At 46.8% G+C, this 19,859-nt stretch overlaps 1 protein-coding gene across 1 annotated transcript; it reads right to left on the reverse strand.

Annotated features, from left to right (window-relative positions):
* Positions 1–956: 956 nt before the first annotated feature.
* On the reverse strand, positions 957–13,710 carry FBXW5 (F-box and WD repeat domain containing 5). The gene is made up of 9 exons (XM_075834774.1): positions 13,458–13,710; positions 9,200–9,415; positions 8,938–9,095; positions 8,690–8,864; positions 7,725–7,873; positions 7,180–7,645; positions 6,838–6,985; positions 6,397–6,609; positions 957–4,433 (listed from the first exon to the last, which is right to left on the reverse strand). Exons 2-9 carry the CDS (start codon positions 9,390–9,392, stop codon positions 4,202–4,204), a joined length of 1,734 nt encoding a protein of 577 aa, XP_075690889.1. The 5' UTR covers positions 9,393–9,415; positions 13,458–13,710; the 3' UTR covers positions 957–4,201.
* Positions 13,711–19,859: the final 6,149 nt, after the last annotated feature.

Raw genomic sequence — 19,859 nt, forward strand, 5'->3', positions numbered from 1 at the left:
TGACCAGCATTTCTCACAGCAGGAGACCTGTTGCCACTGCATACAACAGCCACTCAGATTACAAAACAGTGAGTAAGCCTCCAACCCACAGGGTCTTCACAAGTGCAGAGTAATCCACTAAATACAACAATCAGTGCGCTATAATAGGGATACATTCAGTGAGACAATTACTTAATTTAAGGAGAGTTTCAAACAATGCACCATGGGAAAATATGCAGATTTTTAAGCAATGCACCATGGGAAAATATGCAAATCTGAAGGGAGATGATATTGTTACAGAGGAGGAGCCGCAGATGAGGGGCGGTGCATCACATGTTCCCTTCCAGGTTTTTTCCAGTAGCTAGATAACGGATTCAGCAGCATGGAGTGGGGCCTATGGATTTACGTAGATCAAAGGAGATCTGTGACACTCACTTATTGTGCTCAATATAATGAACAGTGCAAGAAGCTTCACCTTCACTTTTGTGGAGATTCATTCAAGAGGTTAATGAAGGTCCTGTCTATGTTTGGACAAGTTTTGCAGGAATCCTTTAATGATTTTAACTGATGATTTTCTGAATCCATTGTCTGTAAACAGTCAATTAATTTATTGGTCACAGAGCAAAGTACTCTTACCCCCAAAAGTAGCAGACGTAACCAACACTCATTGTCACAGACCACTTTGCCACCATGAGCACAGGACAGCAAACTATATGGGTACGTGAAAACCACGCAAGCCGCACGGAAGCACTTCCGTGCGAACTGCGTGTTTCGCGCAACAGCTGTCAAACTCTGAATGTAAAACAGAAAAGCACCACGCGCTTTTCTGTTAACAAACATCCAAACGGAGTGTCATAATGATGGCGGCTGCGCGAAAATCACGCAGCCGCGCATCATACGCTGATGACACACGCAGCTGTTAAGTGCCTTTTGCAGTATTATAATAGTTATATGTTCTTATAAAGTACACAGTGCAATAAACTTCATATATTTTATTTAAAAAAAAAAAGGATTGAGTCGGTGAGTTGTGGAACAAATCAAATACAATAGAACACAAAACAGAATGTGTGAAGATGTGGGGAGGGGGATGTGCAGCGATTAGCACGGTAAGCAGACCTGTTATTTACACTCATTGGCCCAACACAGTTGTCCAAAGGTGGTGATGTTACGTGTTTTTGGGGTGTTCATCATAGATGCAGCCCAGCACGTCACTTATGTAGGGCGTCAGGATTCAATTGAAGTGAGGCGCTGGACTGCACTTATGTATTGTATGATCTCTAGTAGTAGTCGCGCCCTTAAACCATCGTGATGGTGGAGACAAAAGTAAAGAACAGGATCCTGCTCCATACACCCCGGTGGCCAGAATCGGAAATGCTACAGTCGGTAGCGACCGCAGCACCGAAGCCGTTAGAGGGAATGAAAACTCAGCAGCATTTACGCAACATAAATTGACATGCAGATTTGATGGCAAAATGCACAATACAATCAACACACACTTATTGCAGGGTATTGTGCAAATTATCGAATGGTCACATGTTCAAGCCCCCTAGCGGGACTAAAAAAAATGTAATCAAAATGTAATCATTGTAAAACTATTCAAATATTGACTGTAACATTGTGTAAACAATAAAATATATAACTGGTATCCGCGGAGACGTCCAAACTATTAACCTTTTACCGCTGCAGCCATTTTTCGGATTTTCACTTTCATTTTTTTCCCTCCTCATCTTACAAAAGCCGTAACTTCCGTCCATAGAGCCGGGTAAGGACTTGATTTGTACCGGGAAACAAGAGAAAAATTCTTTGTGTTGTGGAATGGGAGGGGAAAAAACAGCGATTCTTCAATGTTTTGTTGGGATTTTGTTTTTATGGCATTCACCCTGCGGTAAAAACGGCATGTTAACTTTATTCTGCGGGTCAATACGATTACGTTGATACCAAATTGATAAAAAGTAACTAAAAAAACTGTAATTGTGGCATTTTTTTTTTTTTTGCCGTTCACCGTGCGGATTAAATAATGTTATATTGTAATAGTCGGACTTTCACGGATGCGGCGATACCGGTTATGTTTTGTTTTTTCTTATATCGCGCTTGGGGGAAAATTATTATTATTTTTTTAATATATATATATTTTTTTAAACTGTATTTAACTTATTTTTTTATTAGTCCCCCTATGGGACGTGAACCAGTGATCGATGGATTTAATATATTGCAACATATCGTTATACTGACCGTCTCCTATGAAGCCCTGTACAAAGATGGCAGGAGGCCCGATGCAACGTCACCCCGTTTCTAATGGCTTGGATGCCGCGGTCGGCTTTGACTGGCATTCTGCTCATTACACTGAAGCGTCTTCTATTACACACAGCTGGCATGTTCGTTCTATGGAGCGGCCTCAGCCCGTTCCATACCCCCCACCCGACCTCTGCTGTAATATATATATATATATATATATATATAGTGGATGTCGGGAAGGGGTTAAAATATAATGTTATTTTATCAGTATTATGTTTAGATGAGGTGTCAGGCACACAGGAGCGGTCTGCAGCTTCTATGTACAGTGGATACATAGAAGCTGCAGGACAGAAACGAAGCAACATTTGTAATAAAAGGATATTTATCACAAAATATATACAATCCAGGGAGAAAAAAAACGGCATGAAAAGTTTCCACAGCCTTTTAATAGTGTCATTAAAAAACGACAACTCGTCCCGCAGAAGACAAGACCTCATACGGCGATTCAGACGGAAAAATAATGATTGCTCTTGGAAGGCGGGGAGGGAAAAAACTAGGCATGTAAGGGGTTAAACCATTGTCTGGATATAAATGTCTGTGTGGCGGCGGCTGAAATACAAGTCCCCGGTAGCCGGATGTTTCCTGCCAGAGGGGCGATTGAATCCTGTCAATTGGGGAACAACAAACAACCACCAAGATTTTTCTGCCTTCACATGACAGGATTCAACATCACCCCGGGCAGGAAAATCCAGAGAAATAGCGGGTTTGGTGTCAGATTGTGTAATAGAATCCGCACATCTAGTCCTGGAGACGAGGATTTTTCACAGGGGACGCTATAAATGGCGATTACATCATTGACACGGGACGGGCGCCGCCACTGCAAACTAATAGGGGAAACAATAATGGACATTATGAGGGATGAATGACGGAGCAGCTGTTACCATGGAGACCGGCAGCGCCACCACGCTCATAATACTCGTCAGTGGAAGTTTTACATAGGTCAGTCAATAATATTTGTATAAACACCACATGCTGATAATAGAGATGAGCGGCACTACATACACTGCTTATCTCTTCCTGCAATAGTTCTGTCTTTTGCAGGAAGTTCCTTCTCCGATGCCGACCAGTGACTGACATGTAATGCTCTGACTATTAAAGAGGTTCTTCAGCAGCTACAGTACTGTGCCCTAGAAGCTGCGGATCCTTTTGAAAAGGATGAGGGAGTTTCATATCAATCAATGGCAGACAGGAAGCTCCGTATTACTTTTCAAAAAGAGGTTCTGCAGCAGCTGAGGTGTATATTATAAAAACTAATGAATTGTAGCCTCTTGTTTTTATATGCTACTACCTGGTGGCTTCAAATATTTCTTCTGGCCCCTAGACACCGTGATGGCAGCGCGAAGGTATCTAATACCAACACCCTCCGCAGGGCTCGGTTACCATGGAGACACCGATTTATCAGTCATAACATGCCTGGGGTATGTACACATTTGCAATTAATTTGTTTAATTGCTCCAATGCTTCCAAGATAACAAATAAAAATGGAACAACTGTGAATATTGACTTAAAAACAAAATCGAACAATAAGTGTATACAGCTCCTATGCAGATCTATGTGTCGCCATGGTTACAGAATATCACCTTACGTCCGCGGGCTCCAGCTGTAGCAAAGCTTACAGCTCCCCGTGCTGGTAGTTGGAGTTCTGCAGCAGCTGGAGGTCACGGCTCTGAGGACCTGTCATTCAATCATTTCTTACGCCATCGTTCCAGGTCGCAATAGTCGTCAGGACAAGGATCACCACGGAAGGACAGAGGAAATAGAACTTGTCATCTGCGTCTTTTCTCAGGGACAACCAAGTGTGGTTAAGCAGGAAGGTGTTCTCTACGTCGCTATAACCTGCACATTTATTAACAGAGTCCTGGGTCTCAGTAATGGGCGTACACTGGTCATGCCTCTATGGTCAATGGATGTGGACGGAACAGTAACATCAAGTGTCGGAGGATGCAGACCAAGTGGAAAACCTCATTAAGTTCTGGGGGCAGCGCAAGGAGCGCCTGGACCGCCACACTTTGATGGTGTAGTCGTCACTGGCAGTAAGCAGGAGCTCCTGATCTACGGGACAGAATGCCACAGAGTTGACCACGTCGTCGTGAGGCAAGGTAGCCAGGCAGGCGTTGTAGTGACGGTCCCAGATGTAGCCGCAGCGATCCTCTGCTCCACTGGAATAAAGAAGAGCAAATCAGCCTCCAAATCATTGCTCTAATCTGGAATCTCACAACAGCACAACTGAAAACTGAGGAAATATCACCAACTACAAGTCTCATGACATATAGTATGTATAATTTCATATTTTACTAGCCACCACTAGGGGGAGCTCACACTTATATACAGCTTCCATTGACTTTAAATCTGCATGCAGTGAGCTCCCCCTAGTGGTTTTCACGAACCCATTGACTGCAACAGACTCTCGCTGCGTGAAAATTCACATGTGTGATTGGCCCCATTGATATCAATGGGCCCGTGTGCTGCGCGTGATTTCCAGACGTAATTCACGTTGGCGTGAACGGGCCCTTAACCTGGACACAATACAGTTTTTTCAGACCTTCTAATCTCAATAATAGAAACCGTATTTACGTAAAAACCTTTTTTTAATCCGGCGTCTGATAATCTGGCACTGAACGGAGCCGGGAAAACCAATGAGGACGTTGTTCTGCTGAAGAAAGCTCAGAGATTGCTGTAGAAGGTGTTACATTTTGGGCTGCTTCTCCTTCTGATGGTTCTCTGTAGACTTTTCTAAGAAAATCCCATCGTCCGTAAGGTCAGGGCTACAGCCGGACCCTCGCGGTGCTACAGAATGGATTTGAACTATTGCAAATGACAATCAGGCGGCTCCATGACAAGGACCCTGCAGAAATCAGCCAGATCCAGTGCATACGATCAGGTCAGACGGGTCCGTGTTTAGATCCAGCTCCTCTCTGAATGGTTTTAGGCCCAGTTCACATGCAGTTTTTTTATGTGAAAACCGATTTGGAATCAGCGCCCTAAAAATGGCGCCTCCCACTGATTTTAATGGAGGCACTTTTTTCTGAGGCGGCTTTTAGCCACTCGCGGTAAAAAAAAGGGGCATGCTCTTTCTTGTCATTGAAATCAATGGGAGGCAGAGGAAACGCTTTTCACTGCGTTTTTTTGCCCGCGGCGCTCAATGGCCCCGGGCGCAAAACGCTGCAAGAACCACGGCAAGAAAGTGCAGGCAGGTCAAAATCTGTCTCAAAATTTCTGAAGGAATTTTGAGGCAGAGTTTTCTGCCTGCAAAAATACTCAGTGTGAACAGGACCTAAAGCTGCAATAGCAGGCCCAGCCCCGTGTAGTGGAGACCAATGTAGAGCCTGATTTTCTAATCTCACACGACCCCCGTTTACAATATAAAACCGAGCACGTGATAAGTGAGCGCTGGGCAAATATATAAAGAAACGAGGATTCACTTGGGAGATGTTTAGATGTTGGAGATTTTCGGTATTGGTTTTCACAACCCTATTCACACACAGCGGAAATCAGAAATCAAATCCACCGCATGCCCATTCTGTCTTCTGCATTGCAAAGGGTGAAATTCATGCTGCAAATCCGCAGCTCGTCTTTCCATTTAAAAACCGCATCCACATTTGTTGTATAGAAAATTGCTGCAAATTTTCAGTGCAAATTCCGGACTCAATCTGCAGCGCGTGCGTCACGAAGGTCTTCTAAATCTAAGCAAAAACTCATTGCGCATTGTATCCGACTGACTGGCAGACTAATGCTACTCATCTACTGACATCTACAGGCAACAAGGAGGTACTGCACTTTATAGAAATAAAATAATTTAAAGGGACAACAAAACCTTTAGTTTATTTTGGCAGATTTCATAAGAGGTTTAGTCCCTCATTGTGGAAAATCCCCAGCAGGTTACAGAAGCAGCGATTTAAACAAATATCATCCGCATGCTGTAAAAAAAAAAAAAAATCTGCAGAAAAGACCTTCTGAGCAACTGAGCTGCGGCGCGGATTCTGAATCTGCAGGATGTCAATTGATGTTGCAAAAATGCTGCAGAATTTCTGCATGGAAAATCTGCATCAAATTCGCATTGTGTGCATGAGGCCTTAGGGTTCTACAAATACCTGTCGGTTTTTTTTAATTACTCCCACCTACCTGGCCACGAAGTCTTGGCTGACGTCTAGGAAGATGAAGAAGCACTCGTTATTTGGGGTGTATGCTCGGTGGGCTCGCAGGGGCTCCTTCACCTCCCGCAGGGTCTTTAGGTCAAAGACTCGAAGTTCTATTTCCTCGGCAATGGGCGGTGGATACATGGGATCAGAGATCACGCAGTCTTGAGGCCAGGAGCGACTATTTACATATAAATACCTACAAAGAGCAACCACATAATTGTTATAATCTAGATAGATCCAAATCCAGCTGTTGCAAAACTACAACTCCCAACATCCTCTGACAGTCTAGCGATATCAGGGCATGTCGGGAATTGTAGTTTTGCAACAGTTGGAGACTACTGATCTAGAGGAACCAAATTCTAGTATGACATAAAAGGATCTTCTACTATACCTGAAATTAAAAAATATTGGCTGGTGCGCTCACCTGTGATCTGGAGATAGACCCATGCCTATAATATGACCGTGAATATTAATTACATGGTCAAGGGAGTCAAAGAACTCATTGGGGCCCCGCTCCTCGCCCAGCACGGGACCCTCTGTAGTCATCTGATGTGGAAGAAGCTGCTTAATCCCTGCAAACGAAAGGAAAAAAAGCAATGGGATGAGATGCTGCACGTGCAGAATCACTGCTGGATATTAGCTGGATATGTATCTACAGCAGCAGTGACATCTTGTGGCAGAATGCGGTTACTACAAGCACATGAAAAACTATTAACGTTTGCTTTACCTGCAGAGATAGATTAATAACAATCTTAAAAAATATTACCTATCTGATGGGGGGAGTACGTCAGGGAGCCAGTAGTGAAGATTAGGTATTTCTTCCTTGCGCCCCCCTCCACGGCCTGAGGTTCGTCGGGTTGTTTTGTCCTGTATTTTGCATACCACTGGGCCACCTTAGTCTCAAACTGCTCCTCAGTGAGTGGAGGCGGCGGCGCTTCCTGCAGTTCTTGGATTTGGTCTTCCATTAGGAACTGAAGAGCAGCTGCAATCTGAGCATCTTCTCCTACAATGTCCCTTCCTAGATCGTCCTCCGCACTTCCTTCCTCTTCCTCGGTGCTGTCCTCATCCTCCTCCTGAGGTTGCGAGCAGCTTTGTGTGATCTCGACTTTATCTTCAGCCTCTGCCAGTAGATCTGGGCAATCTGCCACCATCACCATACGGATAGTGCTGGCATTCAGGTTCTGAATTTTGAACAGTCGCTTCACCACATTAAGGTTCTCAGACTCCACGTCCTGGAGATAGAGGACACGTGACAAATTAAAGTGAACACCCCCTTCTGCAGGTGCGGCTTCCAGTACCTCATGTACCTACCTGAAAGGCCTTATTTAACCACAGCACGGAGCAGGAGGTGACCCGGCCCATACGGTGCAGGTTCCCGGAGATGAGGTGGGTGTTATTAAGCCAACAGCCGAACACGTCATAGGGTTTATTTCTTACTCGGGATAGAAGGTTAAATCCATCTGTGGGTGGAGAAGAAAATACAAGATCTATATCAGCAAACCTGGAATATTTCAGCAATGCGGTTTTGCTAATATCACCCACTAAAAGGCCGGAGCAAAGGCAGACAGTGTTTTATGTGTGCGAGGTAATGGCCGGATGTCGGGGATATGAAAAAAGATCCCCAGTAAAGTTAAAGAAACACTCCGGGCAAAACAGAAACACTGTGTTATGGAAGGTGCAGGGCCCAAGGGACTAAAAGAACTCCGAATACATAAGTCACGCTCCACCCGCTCACACAGAACAGAGATTGTCAGTTTTGTCTGGAGTGTCCCTTTAAATTCTTGACATTTCCTCTTCTGTCAATCATTCAGCAACTGATTTTGGTTTTCTGTTTCTTGGAAAGCTGGGTAGCAACCAATATGGCTCAATTGCAGTGATATATTCCTTGCTCCCTTCATCTTGCACATATTTTAAGGCCAGGATCACACACACAGTTTTGATGCAGTTTTTGGTGCAGTTTTTTGAGCCAAACACAAAGGTGGACACAAAAGAAAGAAGATGCATCAGACTTTCCTTTATACGTTTCCTTCCTTTTGGATCAAAAAATCGGCACCAAAACTGTGTGTGTGATCCTGGCCTTGCTTTTCAGGACTCTAGAAAAGCAGAGTATATAGACTTGGGATCGGCTAGCTGCCATATTGGTTGTCGACCAGCTTTACCAGAAAAAAAAATAAAAAATTAAACAAGAGGACGACTCTAACCCGGGGTGTTTATCTATTTTTCTCCAATATTAGAGGGAAAAACGTAATCTACATAAACAAATGAAAGGTTTTCACCGAGACTGAAGATGGCGATTTCCCCTGCGCACGAGTTGTGGGGTCCTACAAAGACCCCGGACACCAGGAGGAGCGTGTCGTCAGAATTAAACTGGGAGAACTGGGTGTAGTTCCAGTGGTGGGGCCTCATGCTTGCGCTGTGCAGGAGGGATATCGGGTGCCTGGTGTTCCATATCTGCAGGAGGAGGAGAAGATAAGAGCACAGCTCTGAGGGGTCAGGACGCAGCGTGAGCGGAGCGCCTCCTCACCTTCACCGTGCAGTCCTTAGAGCAGGAGGTGCAGAGCTCTCCCGAGTGTGAGAAGCTGATGTGCAGGACCTGGTCCGTGTGCTCCTGGAGCCTCTCCACCTCCACACAGGGGGCGCTGTCACAAAGACGCTGGAACTCCTCATACCATGAATCAGAGCCTGTCATACAAACATCATGTCACTACAGGAGACAACCACATACAGAGCAAAAGAAATACCTCTGCTACTCTACATGAATGAAGCAAGTGATCTCTGTACTGTACCTGGGTAGCGAGGGATAAACCGCTGCACCTGGTAATGTCTGTAGAACAGCTCCTTCCACAAGAAGTCATCTCTGGACACCTGGTACCAGCGCCGGCACACCAGTCCAGCAGACAGCAAATCTGCAGGCCCCAAGCTCTGAAAAATCTGATAGAGGATGCTGTCAGGGAGGAGCGAGGGCCCGGCGTCTTCCATTGTGTCATTCTGTCATCTTCAACCTGCCATGACAAACAACCCCACAAACAGCTGCTAGATGGTGCACACCGGTATATGGGGTCCGGACAGTATACACAGGTATATGGGGTCCGGAAAGTATACACCGGTATATGGGGTCCGGACAGTATACACCGGTATATGGGGTCCGGACAGTATACACAGGTATATGGGGTCCGGACAGTATACACAGGTATATGGGGTCCGGACAGTATACACAGGTATATGGGGTCCGGACAGTATACACAGGTATATGGGGTCCGGACAGTATACACAGGTATATGGGGTCCAGACAGTATACACCGGTATCAATATATAGACTCCAAACAAAATTGTAATAGAGGCTGGAGACTGTTTAAACCACCACTGTCCCCCCATATCATCTAGGCGGCTCCATGTACAAATCTTTTAACACAGAGAAACAATCGAGAGCCTTTGACGCCAATGTATATATATAAAAAGTTTTTACATTTTATTGGACAAACATTATACAAGTTAAAAACAACAAAAAGATATGACTCTAGTATCAAAGTCGGAGACCGCACACAAACTTGTTGCTAGTTACGGGGTCCGGAAAGTATACACCGGTATATGGGGTCCGGAGAGTATGCACCGGTATATGGGGTACAGTAAGTATATACAGTCATATGGGGGTGTAGCAGTGTATATGGGGTAGTGTTAGTATATAGTTATATGGGGGTGTAGCAGTGTATATGGGGTAGTGTTAGTATATAGTTATATGGGGGTGTAGCAGTGTATATGGGTAGTGTTAGTATATAGTTATATGGGGGTGTAGCAGTGTATATGGGTAGTGTTAGTATATAGTTATATGGGGGTGTAGCAGTGTATATGGGGTAGTGTTAGTATATAGTTATATGGGGGTGTAGCAGTGTATATGGGGTAGTGTTAGTATATAGTTATATGGGGGTGTAGCAGTGTATATGGGGTAGTGCTAGTATATAGTTATATGGGGGTGTAGCAGTGTATATGGTGGTAGTGCTAGTATATAGTTATATGGGGTTGTAGCAGTGTATATGGTGGTAGTGCTAGTATATAGTTATATGGGGTACAGCACAGTGTATATGGGGTTCAGTTAAGGTGTATAGTTATGTGGAGTACAGCACACTATATATGGGGTACAGCACAGTGTATATGGGGTTCAGTGTATATGTATATGGGGTACAGCACAGTGTATATGGGGTTCAGTGTCGGTGTATACAGTTATGTGGAGTACAGCACACTGTATATGGGGTACAGCACACTATGGGGTTCAGTGTCGGTGTATACAGTTATGTGGAGTACAGCACACTGTATATGGGGTTCAGTGTCGGTGTATACAGTTATGTGGAGTATAGCACACTATATATGGGGCACAGCACACTGTATATGGGGTAGAGCACACTATATATGGGGTACAGCACAGTGTACATGGGGTTCAGTGTACATGGGGTTCAGTGTATATGGGGTTCAGTGTGGGTGTATACAGTTATGTGGAGTACAGCACAGTGTATATGGGGTACAGCACAGTGTATATGGGGTTCAGTGTCGGTGTATACAGTTATGTGGAGTACAGCACACTATATATGGGGTTCAGTGTCGGTGTATACAGTTATGTGGAGTACAGCCCCACTGTATATGGGGTACAGCACACTATATGGGGTTCAGTGTCGGTGTATACAGTTATGTGGAGTACAGCACACTATATGGGGTTCAGTGTCGGTGTATACAGTTATGTGGAGTATAACACACTATATATGGGGTACAGCACAGTGTATAGGGGGTCGGTGTATACAGTTAGTACAGCACAGTGTATATGGGGCACAGCACACTATATATGGGGCACAGCACAGTGTATATGGGGCACAGCACAGTGTATATGGGGCACAGCACACTGTATATGGGGTACAGCACAGTGTATACAGTTATGTGGAGTACAGCACGCTATATATGGGGTACAGCACAGTATATATGGGGCACAGCACACTATATATGGGGCACAGCACACTATATATGGGGCACAGCACACTATATATGGGGCACAGCACACTATATATGGGGCACAGCACACTATATATGGGGCACAGCACACTATATATGGGGCACAGCACACTATATATGGGGCACAGCACACTATATATGGGGTTCAGTATATATGGGGTTCAGTGTCGGTGTATACAGTTATGTGGAGTACAGCACACTATATATGGGGTACAGCACAGTGTACATGGGGTTCAGTGTTGGTGTATACAGCTATGTGACGTACAGCACAATATATATGGGGTACAGCACACTGTATATGGGGCACAGCACAGTGTATATGGGGCACAGCACAGTGTATATGGGGCACAGCACAGTGTATATGGGGTACAGCACAGTATATATGGGGTACAGTTTCGGTGTATACAGTTATGTAGAGTACAGCACAGTATATATGGGGCACAGCACACTGTATATGGGTCACAGCACGCTATACATGGGGCACAGCACACTGTACATGGGGCACAGCACACTGTACATGGGGCACAGCACAGTGTATATGGGGCACAGCACAGTGTATATGGGGCACAGCACAGTGTATATGGGGCACAGCACAGTGTATATGGGGCACAGCACAGTGTATATGGGGCACAGCACACTGTATATGGGGCACAGCACACTGTATATGGGGCACAGCACACTGTATATGGGGAACAGCACACTGTATATGGGGAACAGCACACTGTATATGGGGCACAGCACACTATATATGGGGCACAGCACACTATATATGGGGCACAGCACACTATATATGGGGCACAGCACACTATATATGGGGCACAGCACACTATATATTGGGTTCAGTGTCGGTGTATACAGTTATGTGGAGTACAGCACACTATATATGGGGTACAGCACAGTGTACATGGGGTTCAGTGTCGGTGTATACAGCTATGACGTACAGCACAATATATATGGGGCACAGCACAGTGTATATGGGGCACAGCACAGTGTATATGGGGTACAGTTTCGGTGTATACAGTTATGAAGAGTACAGCACAGTATATATGGGGCACAGCACACTGTATATGGGTCACAGCACGCTATACATGGGGCACAGCACACTGTACATGGGGCACAGCACAGTGTATATGGGGCACAGCACAGTGTATATGGGGCACAGCACAGTGTATATGGGGCACAGCACAGTGTATATGGGGCACAGCACACTGTATCTGGGGTACAGCACACTGTATCTGGGGTACAGCACACTGTATATGGGGCACAGCACACTGTATATGGGGAACAGCACACTATATATGGGGAACAGCACACTATATATGGGGAACAGCACACTATATATGGGGCACAGCACACTATATATGGGGCACAGCACACTATATATGGGGCACAGCACACTATATATGGGGCACAGCACACTATATATGGGGTTCAGTGTCGGTGTATACAGTTATGTGGAGTACAGCACACTATATATGGGGTACAGCACAGTGTACATGGGGTTCAGTGTCGGTGTATACAGCTATGTGACGTACAGCACAATATATATGGGGCACAGCACAGTGTATATGGGGCACAGCACAGTGTATATGGGGTACAGTTTCGGTGTATACAGTTATGAAGAGTACAGCACAGTATATATGGGGCACAGCACACTGTATATGGGGCACAGCACACTGTATATGGGGCACAGCACAGTGTATATGGGGCAAAGCATGCTATACATGGGGTACAGCACGCTATACATGGGGCACAGCACACTGTATATGGCTAGTATACAGAGTACATGGGGTACAGCACACTGTATCTGGGGCACAGCACACTGTATCTGGGGCACAGCACACTGTATATGGGGCACAGCACACTGTATATGGGGCACAGCACACTATATGGGCCACAGCACACTGTATATGGGGCACAGCACACTGTATATGGCTAGTATACAGAGTACAGGCAGCAGAGCTCGGTGCAGTAGTAGATTGTCAGCTCCTGAGCCCCTCCTGCCCTCACATTTCCCCCTTTAGCTCCCTGCCCTGCCCCAGCTCTCACCTGCACTTCCGCATCCTCCGCTCTCTCTCCTCCTTTCTTCGCTATGATTGGCGCCGCTCTAGCCCGCCTCTTTCTGCTCTATGGTTGTGGAGGCTGCGCTAGTGATGTGTATGGAGCCGTCAGGGCCCGATATAGCCGCGGCCCCAGCACCATGTATGTACACACACAGGGAGTCATGTTACGTAGTGGTGCTAGGACAGCTATGGAGTGCTGCCCCCTGGTGGTAAACAATGTGCCACAGGCAGGAAGATTCCCCAGTCTGATAATCCTCCAATACTTGTCACTGTCAGATATTCCAGTCCAGCGGGTGATTGATACATTGTATATAGTAGGAGGACTCACATCACATCCGCCCACACTGCGGCTCCGTGCTGATGTTTAGGGTATGTGCACACGTAGTGACCAAAAACGTCTGAAAATCCAGAGCTATTTTCAAGGGAAAACAGACCCTGCTTTTCAGACGTTTTTTGACCAACTCGCACTTTTCGCGGCGTTTTTCGCGGCGTTTTTTACGTCCGTTTTTGGAGCTGTTTTCATTGGAGTCTATGGCTATGTTCACACGGAGTATTTTGGGGGAGGAATATCTGCCTCAAAGTTCCAAACGGAATTTTGAGGCAGATATTCCTCCCCCAAAATACTCCGTGTGAACAGCAATTATCGCGCCGTTTTTCGCCCGCGGCCATTGAGCGCCGCGGGCATAAAACACGCTTTCTCCTGCCTCCCATTGAAGTCAATGGGAGGTCGGAGGCGGAAGCGCCCGAAGATAGGGCATGTCGCTTCTTTTTCCTCCGAGGCAGTTTTACTGCTCGCGGGAAAAAGACGCCGACGCCTCCCATTGAAATCAATGGGAGGCGTTCTCGGGCCATTTCTGCCGAGTTTTGCGATGCGGTTTCCGCGTCAAAAAACTCGGCAAAATACCCCGTGTGAACATAGCCTATGAGAAAACAGCTCCAAAAACGTCCAAAGAAGTGTCCTGCACTTCTTTTTACGAGGCGTAATTTTATGCGTCGTAATTGCCGTACGACGCGTAAAATTACGCGTCGTGTGGACAATACAGCGTTATACCCATAGAAAGTAATGGGCAGATGTTTGACGACGTATTTGAGACGTATTTCCAGACGTAAAACGAGGCAAAATACGCCTCGTATACGTCTGAAATTTGGCCGTGTGAACATACCCTAATTACGTCCGTAATTGACGGACGTATTCCGGCCGCAAGTCCCGGACCGAACACAGTGCAGGGAGCCGGGCTCCTAGCATCATACTTATGTACGACGCTAGGAGTCCCTGCCTCGCTGCGGGACAACTGTCACGTACTGTAATCATGTTTTCAGTACAGGACAGTAGTTCCACGGTGAGGCAGGGACTCCTAGCGTCGTACATAAGTATGATGCTAGGAGCCCGGCTCCCTGCACTGTGTTCGGTCCGGGACTTGCGGCCGAAATACGTCCGTCATTTATGGACGTAATTAGTGTGTGTGCACATACCCTACGTCGGCAAACCCATTCAAATGAATGGGCAGATGTTTGCCGACGTATTGCAGCCCTATTTTCAGATGTAAAACGAGGCATAATACGCCTCGTTTACGTCTGAAAATAGGTCGTGTGAACCCAGCCTTATAGCGGCTCGTTCAGACGTGTGTGATTCTTCTCGTGCGTTGAAACAACGAGCAGCACACGGAGCCATTCATTTCAATGGGGCTATTCACACATGCGTGAGTTTTCACGCAGCGAGTTGAAGTCAATGGGTGCGTGAAAAGCACGGACAGTACACGGACGTACGATACATCCATGTCCTGTCCGTGTTTCACACATCAATAACATTGAAAAAAAAAGTGCTTGCGTGAAAAACACAGGCCACACGCAGAGCACACTGATGCATAACGCAACGTACACGGACAGATTTACGCACGTTTTTGGTCGATATTAGTTTAGAAGGTCTGAATTAGGCCTGATTTACACGAGCGTGTGCTTTTTGTGTGCGCAAAAGGCACTTAACAGCTCCGTGTGTCATCCCCGTATGATGCGTGGCTGCGTGGTTTTCGCGCAGCCGCCATCATTATGACACGATGTTTGTAGCACGTGGTGCTTTTCTGTTTTCATTCATAGTTTTACTGCTGTTGTGCGAATCACGCGCGTCCCACGGAAGTGCTTCCGTGTGGTGCGCGTGATTTTTACGCACCCATTGACTTCAATGGGTGCGTGATGCGGGAAAAACGCAGAAATATAGGACATGTCGTGAGTTTTACGCAGCGGACTCACACTGCGCAAAAATCACTGACAACCTGCACAGCCCCATAGACTAATATAGGTCCGTGCGACGTGTGTGAAAAGCACTGTATTAGTTTAGAGGTCTGGTCTGGGGTCTGTATTAGTTTAGGGCTCTGGTCTGGGTTCTATTAGTTTACGGGTCGGATCTGGGTCTGTATTAGTTTAGGGGGTCTGATCTGAGGTCTGTATTAGTTTAGGGGGTCTGGTCTGGGGTCTGTATTAGTTTAAGGGTCTGGTCTGGGGTCTGTATTAGTTTAGGGGTCTGGTCTGGGGTCTGTATTAGTTTAGGGGTCTGGTCTGGGGCCTGGATTAGTTTAGGGGTCTGGTCTGGGGTCTGTATCAGTTTAGGGGTCTGGTCTGGGGCCTGGATTAGTTTAGGGGCCTGGTCTGGGGCCTGGATTCGTTTAGGGGTCTGGTCTGGGGCCTGAATTAGTTTAGGGGTCTGGTCTGGGGTCTGAATTAGTTTAGGGGTCTGGTCTGGGGTCTGAATTAGTTTAGGGGTCTGGTCTGGGGCCTGAATTACTTTAGGGATCTGGTCTGGGGTCTGTATTAGTTTAGGGGTCTGGTCTGGGGTCTGTATTAGTTTAGGGGTCTGGTCTGGGGCCTGAATTAGTTTAGGGGTCTGGTCTGGGGTCTGAATTAGTTTAGGGGTCTGGTCTGGGGCCTGAATTAGTTTAGGGGTCTGGTGTCTGTATTAGTTTAGGGGTCTGGTCTGGGGTCTATATTAGTTTAGGGGTCTGGTCTGAGGTCTGTATTAGTTTAGGGGTCTGATCTGGGATCTGTAATAGTTTAAGGATTTGGTCTGGGGTCTGTATTAGTTTAGGGGGTCTGGTCTGGGGGTCTGTATTAGTTTAGGGGCTCTGGACTAGTTTTGCGGTCTGTATTAGTTTAGGGGGTCTGATCTGAGGTCTGTATTAGTTTAGGGGTCTGGGGTCTATTAGTTTAGGGGGTCTGGTGTCTTATTAGTTTAGGGGGTCTGGTCTGGGGTCTGTATTAGTTTAGGGGGTCTGGTCTGGGGTCTGTATTCGTTTAAGGGTCTGGTCTGGGGTCTGCATTAGTTTAGGGGTCTGATCTGGGATCTGTAATAGTTTAAGGGTCTGGTCTGGGGTCTGTATTAGTTTAGGGGTCTGGTCTGGGGCCTGGATTAGTTTAGGGGTCTGGTCTGGGGCCTGGATTAGTTTAGGGGTCTGGTCTGGGGCCTGAATGAGTTTAGGGGTCTAGTCTGGGGTCTGAATTAGTTTAGGGGTCTGGTCTGGGGTCTGAATTAATTTAGGGGTCTGGTCTGGGGCCTGGATTAGTTTAGGGGTCTGGTCTGGGGCCTGAATTAGTTTAGGGGGTCTGGTCTGGGGTCTATATTAGTTTAGGGGTCTGGTCTGAGGTCTGTATTAGTTTAGGGGTCTGATCTAGGATCTGTAATAGTTTAAGGGTCTGGTCTGGGGTCTGTATTAGTTTAGGGGTCTGGTCTGGGGCCTGAATTAGTTTAGGGGTCTGGTCTGGGGCCTGAATTAGTTTAGGGGTCTGGTCTGGGGCCTGAATTAGTTTAGGGGTCTGGTCTGGGGTCTGTATTAGTTTAGGGGTCTGGTCTGGGGTCTGTATTAGTTTAGGGGTCTGGTCTGGGGTCTATAATAGTTTAAGGGTCTGGTCTGGGGTCTGTATTAGTTTAGGGGGTCTGGTCTGGGGGTCTGTATTAGTTTAGGGGTCTGGTCTGGGGCCTGAATTAGTTTAGGGGTCTGGTCTGGGGCCTGAATTAGTTTAGGGGTCTGGTCTGGGGCCTGAATTAGTTTAGGGGTCTGGTCTGGGGCCTGAATTAGTTTAGGGGTCTGGTCTGGGGTCTGTATTAGTTTAGGGGTCTGGTCTGGGGTCTGTATTAGTTTAGGGGTCTGGTCTGGGGTCTGTAATAGTTTAAGGGTCTGGTCTGGGGTCTGTATTAGTTTAGGGGGTCTGGTCTGGGGGTCTGTATTAGTTTAGGGGCTCTGGACTAGTTTTGGGGTCTGTATTCGTTTAGGGGGTCTGATCTGAGGTCTATATTAGTTTAGGGGTCTGGTCTGGGGTCTATTAGTTTAGGGGGTCTGGTCTGGGGTGTGTATTAGTTTAGGGGGTCTGGTCTGGGGTCTGTATTAGTTTAGGGGGTCTGGTCTGGGGTCTGTATTAGTTTAAGGGTCTGGTCTGGGGTCTGGATTAGTTTAGGGGTCTGATCTGGGATCTGTAACAGTTTAAGGGTCTGATCTGGGGTCTGTATTAGTTTAGGGGTCTGGTCTGGGGCCTGGATTAGTTTAGGGGTCTGGTCTGGGGCCTGGATTAGTTTAGGGGTCTGGTCTGGGGCCTGAATTAGTTTAGGGATCTGGTCTGGGGTCTGAATTAGTTTAGGGGTCTGGTCTGGGGTCTGAATTAATTTAAGGGTCTGGTCTGGGGCCTGAATTAGTTTAGGGGTCTGGTCTGGGGTCTGAATTAGTTTAGGGGTCTGGTCTGGGGCCTGAATTAGTTTAGGGGTCTGGTCTGGGGTCTGTATTAGTTTAGGGGTCTGGTCTGGGGTCTATATTAGTTTAGGGGTCTGGTCTGAGGTCTGTATTAGTTTAGGGGTCTGATCTGGGATCTGTAATAGTTTAAGGGTCTGGTCTGGGGTCTGTATTAGTTTAGGGGGTCTGGTCTGGGGTCTATTAGTTTACGGTCGGATCTGGGTCTGTATTAGTTTAGGGGGTCTAATCTGAGGTCTGTATTAGTTTAGGGGTTTGGTCTGGGGCCTGGATTAGTTTAGGGGTCTGGTCTGGAGCCTGGATTAGTTTAGGGGTCTGGTCTGGGGCCTGAATTAGTTTAGGGGTCTGGTCTGGGGTCTGAATTAGTTTAGGGGTCTGGTCTGGGGCCTGAATTAGTTTAGGGGTCTGGTCTGGGGTCTGAATTAGTTTAGGGGTCTGGGGCCTGAATTAGTTTAGGGGTCTGCTCTGGGGCCTGAATTAGTTTAGGGGTCTGGTCTGGGGTCTGAATTAGTTTAGGGGTCTGGTCTGGGGCCTGAATTAGTTTAGGGGTTTGGTCTGGGGTCTGTATTAGTTTAGGGGTCTGGTCTGGGGTCTGTATTAGTTTAGGGGGTCTGGTCTGGGGGTCTGTATTAGTTTAGGGGCTCTGGACTAGTTTTGGGGTCTGTATTAGTTTAGGGGGTCTGATCTGAGGTCTATATTAGTTTAGGGGTCTGGGGTCTATTAGTTTAGGGGGTCTGGTCTGGGGTTTGTATTAGTTTAGGGGGTCTGATCTGGGGTCTGTATTAGTTTAGGGGGTCTGGTCTGGGGTCTGTATTAGTTTAAGGGTCTGGTCTGGGGTCTGTATTAGTTTAGGGGGTCTGGTCTGGGGGTCTGTATTAGTTTAGGGGCTCTGGACTAGTTTTGGGGTCTGTATTAGTTTAGGGGTCTGATCTGAGGTCTATATTAGTTTAGGGGTCTGGTCTGGGGTCTATTAGTTTAGGGCATCTGGTATGGGGTCTGTATTAGTTTAGGGGGTCTGGTCTGGGGTCTGTATTAGTTTAGGGGGTCTGGCCTGGGGTCTGTATTAGTTTAAGGGTCTGGTCTGGGCTCTGTATTAGTTTAGGGTCTGGTGTGAGGTCTGTATTAGTTTAGGGGGTCTGGTCTGGGGTCTGTATTAGTTTAGAGATCTGTATTAGTTTAGGGTCTGATCTGGGGTCTGCATTAGTTTAGGTTCTCTGGTCTGAGGTCTGCAGTGTATAGAGGAAGGAGAGGATCAATAATTTTAAGAGATTAATGAGAGCCCCCCCGACATGTTTCCACGTCTTCAGGGGACCGTAGCCCCAACGAAGCATGATAAAGCAGAACACACAGTCCCTGTGGCCCTATGCAACCTCTTATGTTTGCTTCAGATCAGCTCTTTGGGGCCACTATGGCTGGGACACCCCAGTGATGTATGACGCACAGGGATAGGGGGTTACAATATGTAGGCCATTTATAATACTGCTGTGGCAGAGGGGCCTTTGGACCCCCTTAGACAATATGGCCCCAAATGTCACTGCCTCCTCTGCACCCCCTATAGCTGGTCTTCTGGCAGCACAGGGCGCTTATGGCCAGGCACAAATCTAGTGCTTTGTGGACGGAGGCATTGACCTTTGGGACCACACAAAAAACAAAGCGCA

The sequence above is a fragment of the Rhinoderma darwinii genome, chromosome 8 (genome assembly GCF_050947455.1).
Source record: "Rhinoderma darwinii isolate aRhiDar2 chromosome 8, aRhiDar2.hap1, whole genome shotgun sequence".
Taxonomy (NCBI): Eukaryota; Metazoa; Chordata; class Amphibia; order Anura; family Rhinodermatidae; genus Rhinoderma; species Rhinoderma darwinii.

What these genes read in the sequence shown, in the direction of transcription:
- FBXW5 (XM_075834774.1), bottom strand. Translation starts at nt 9,392, where the DNA reads ATGGAAGACGCCGGGCCCTCGCTCCTCCCTGACAGCATCCTCTATCAG. An exon ending in GTTTATCCCTCGCTACCCAG is followed by an intron (nt 9,096 to 9,199) that starts GTACAGTACAGA and finishes TTTGTATGACAG; the next exon opens with GCTCTGATTCATGGTATGAG. An exon ending in GGTCTATCTCCAGATCACAG is followed by an intron (nt 6,610 to 6,837) that starts GTGAGCGCACCA and finishes TGCTCTTTGTAG; the next exon opens with GTATTTATATGTAAATAGTC.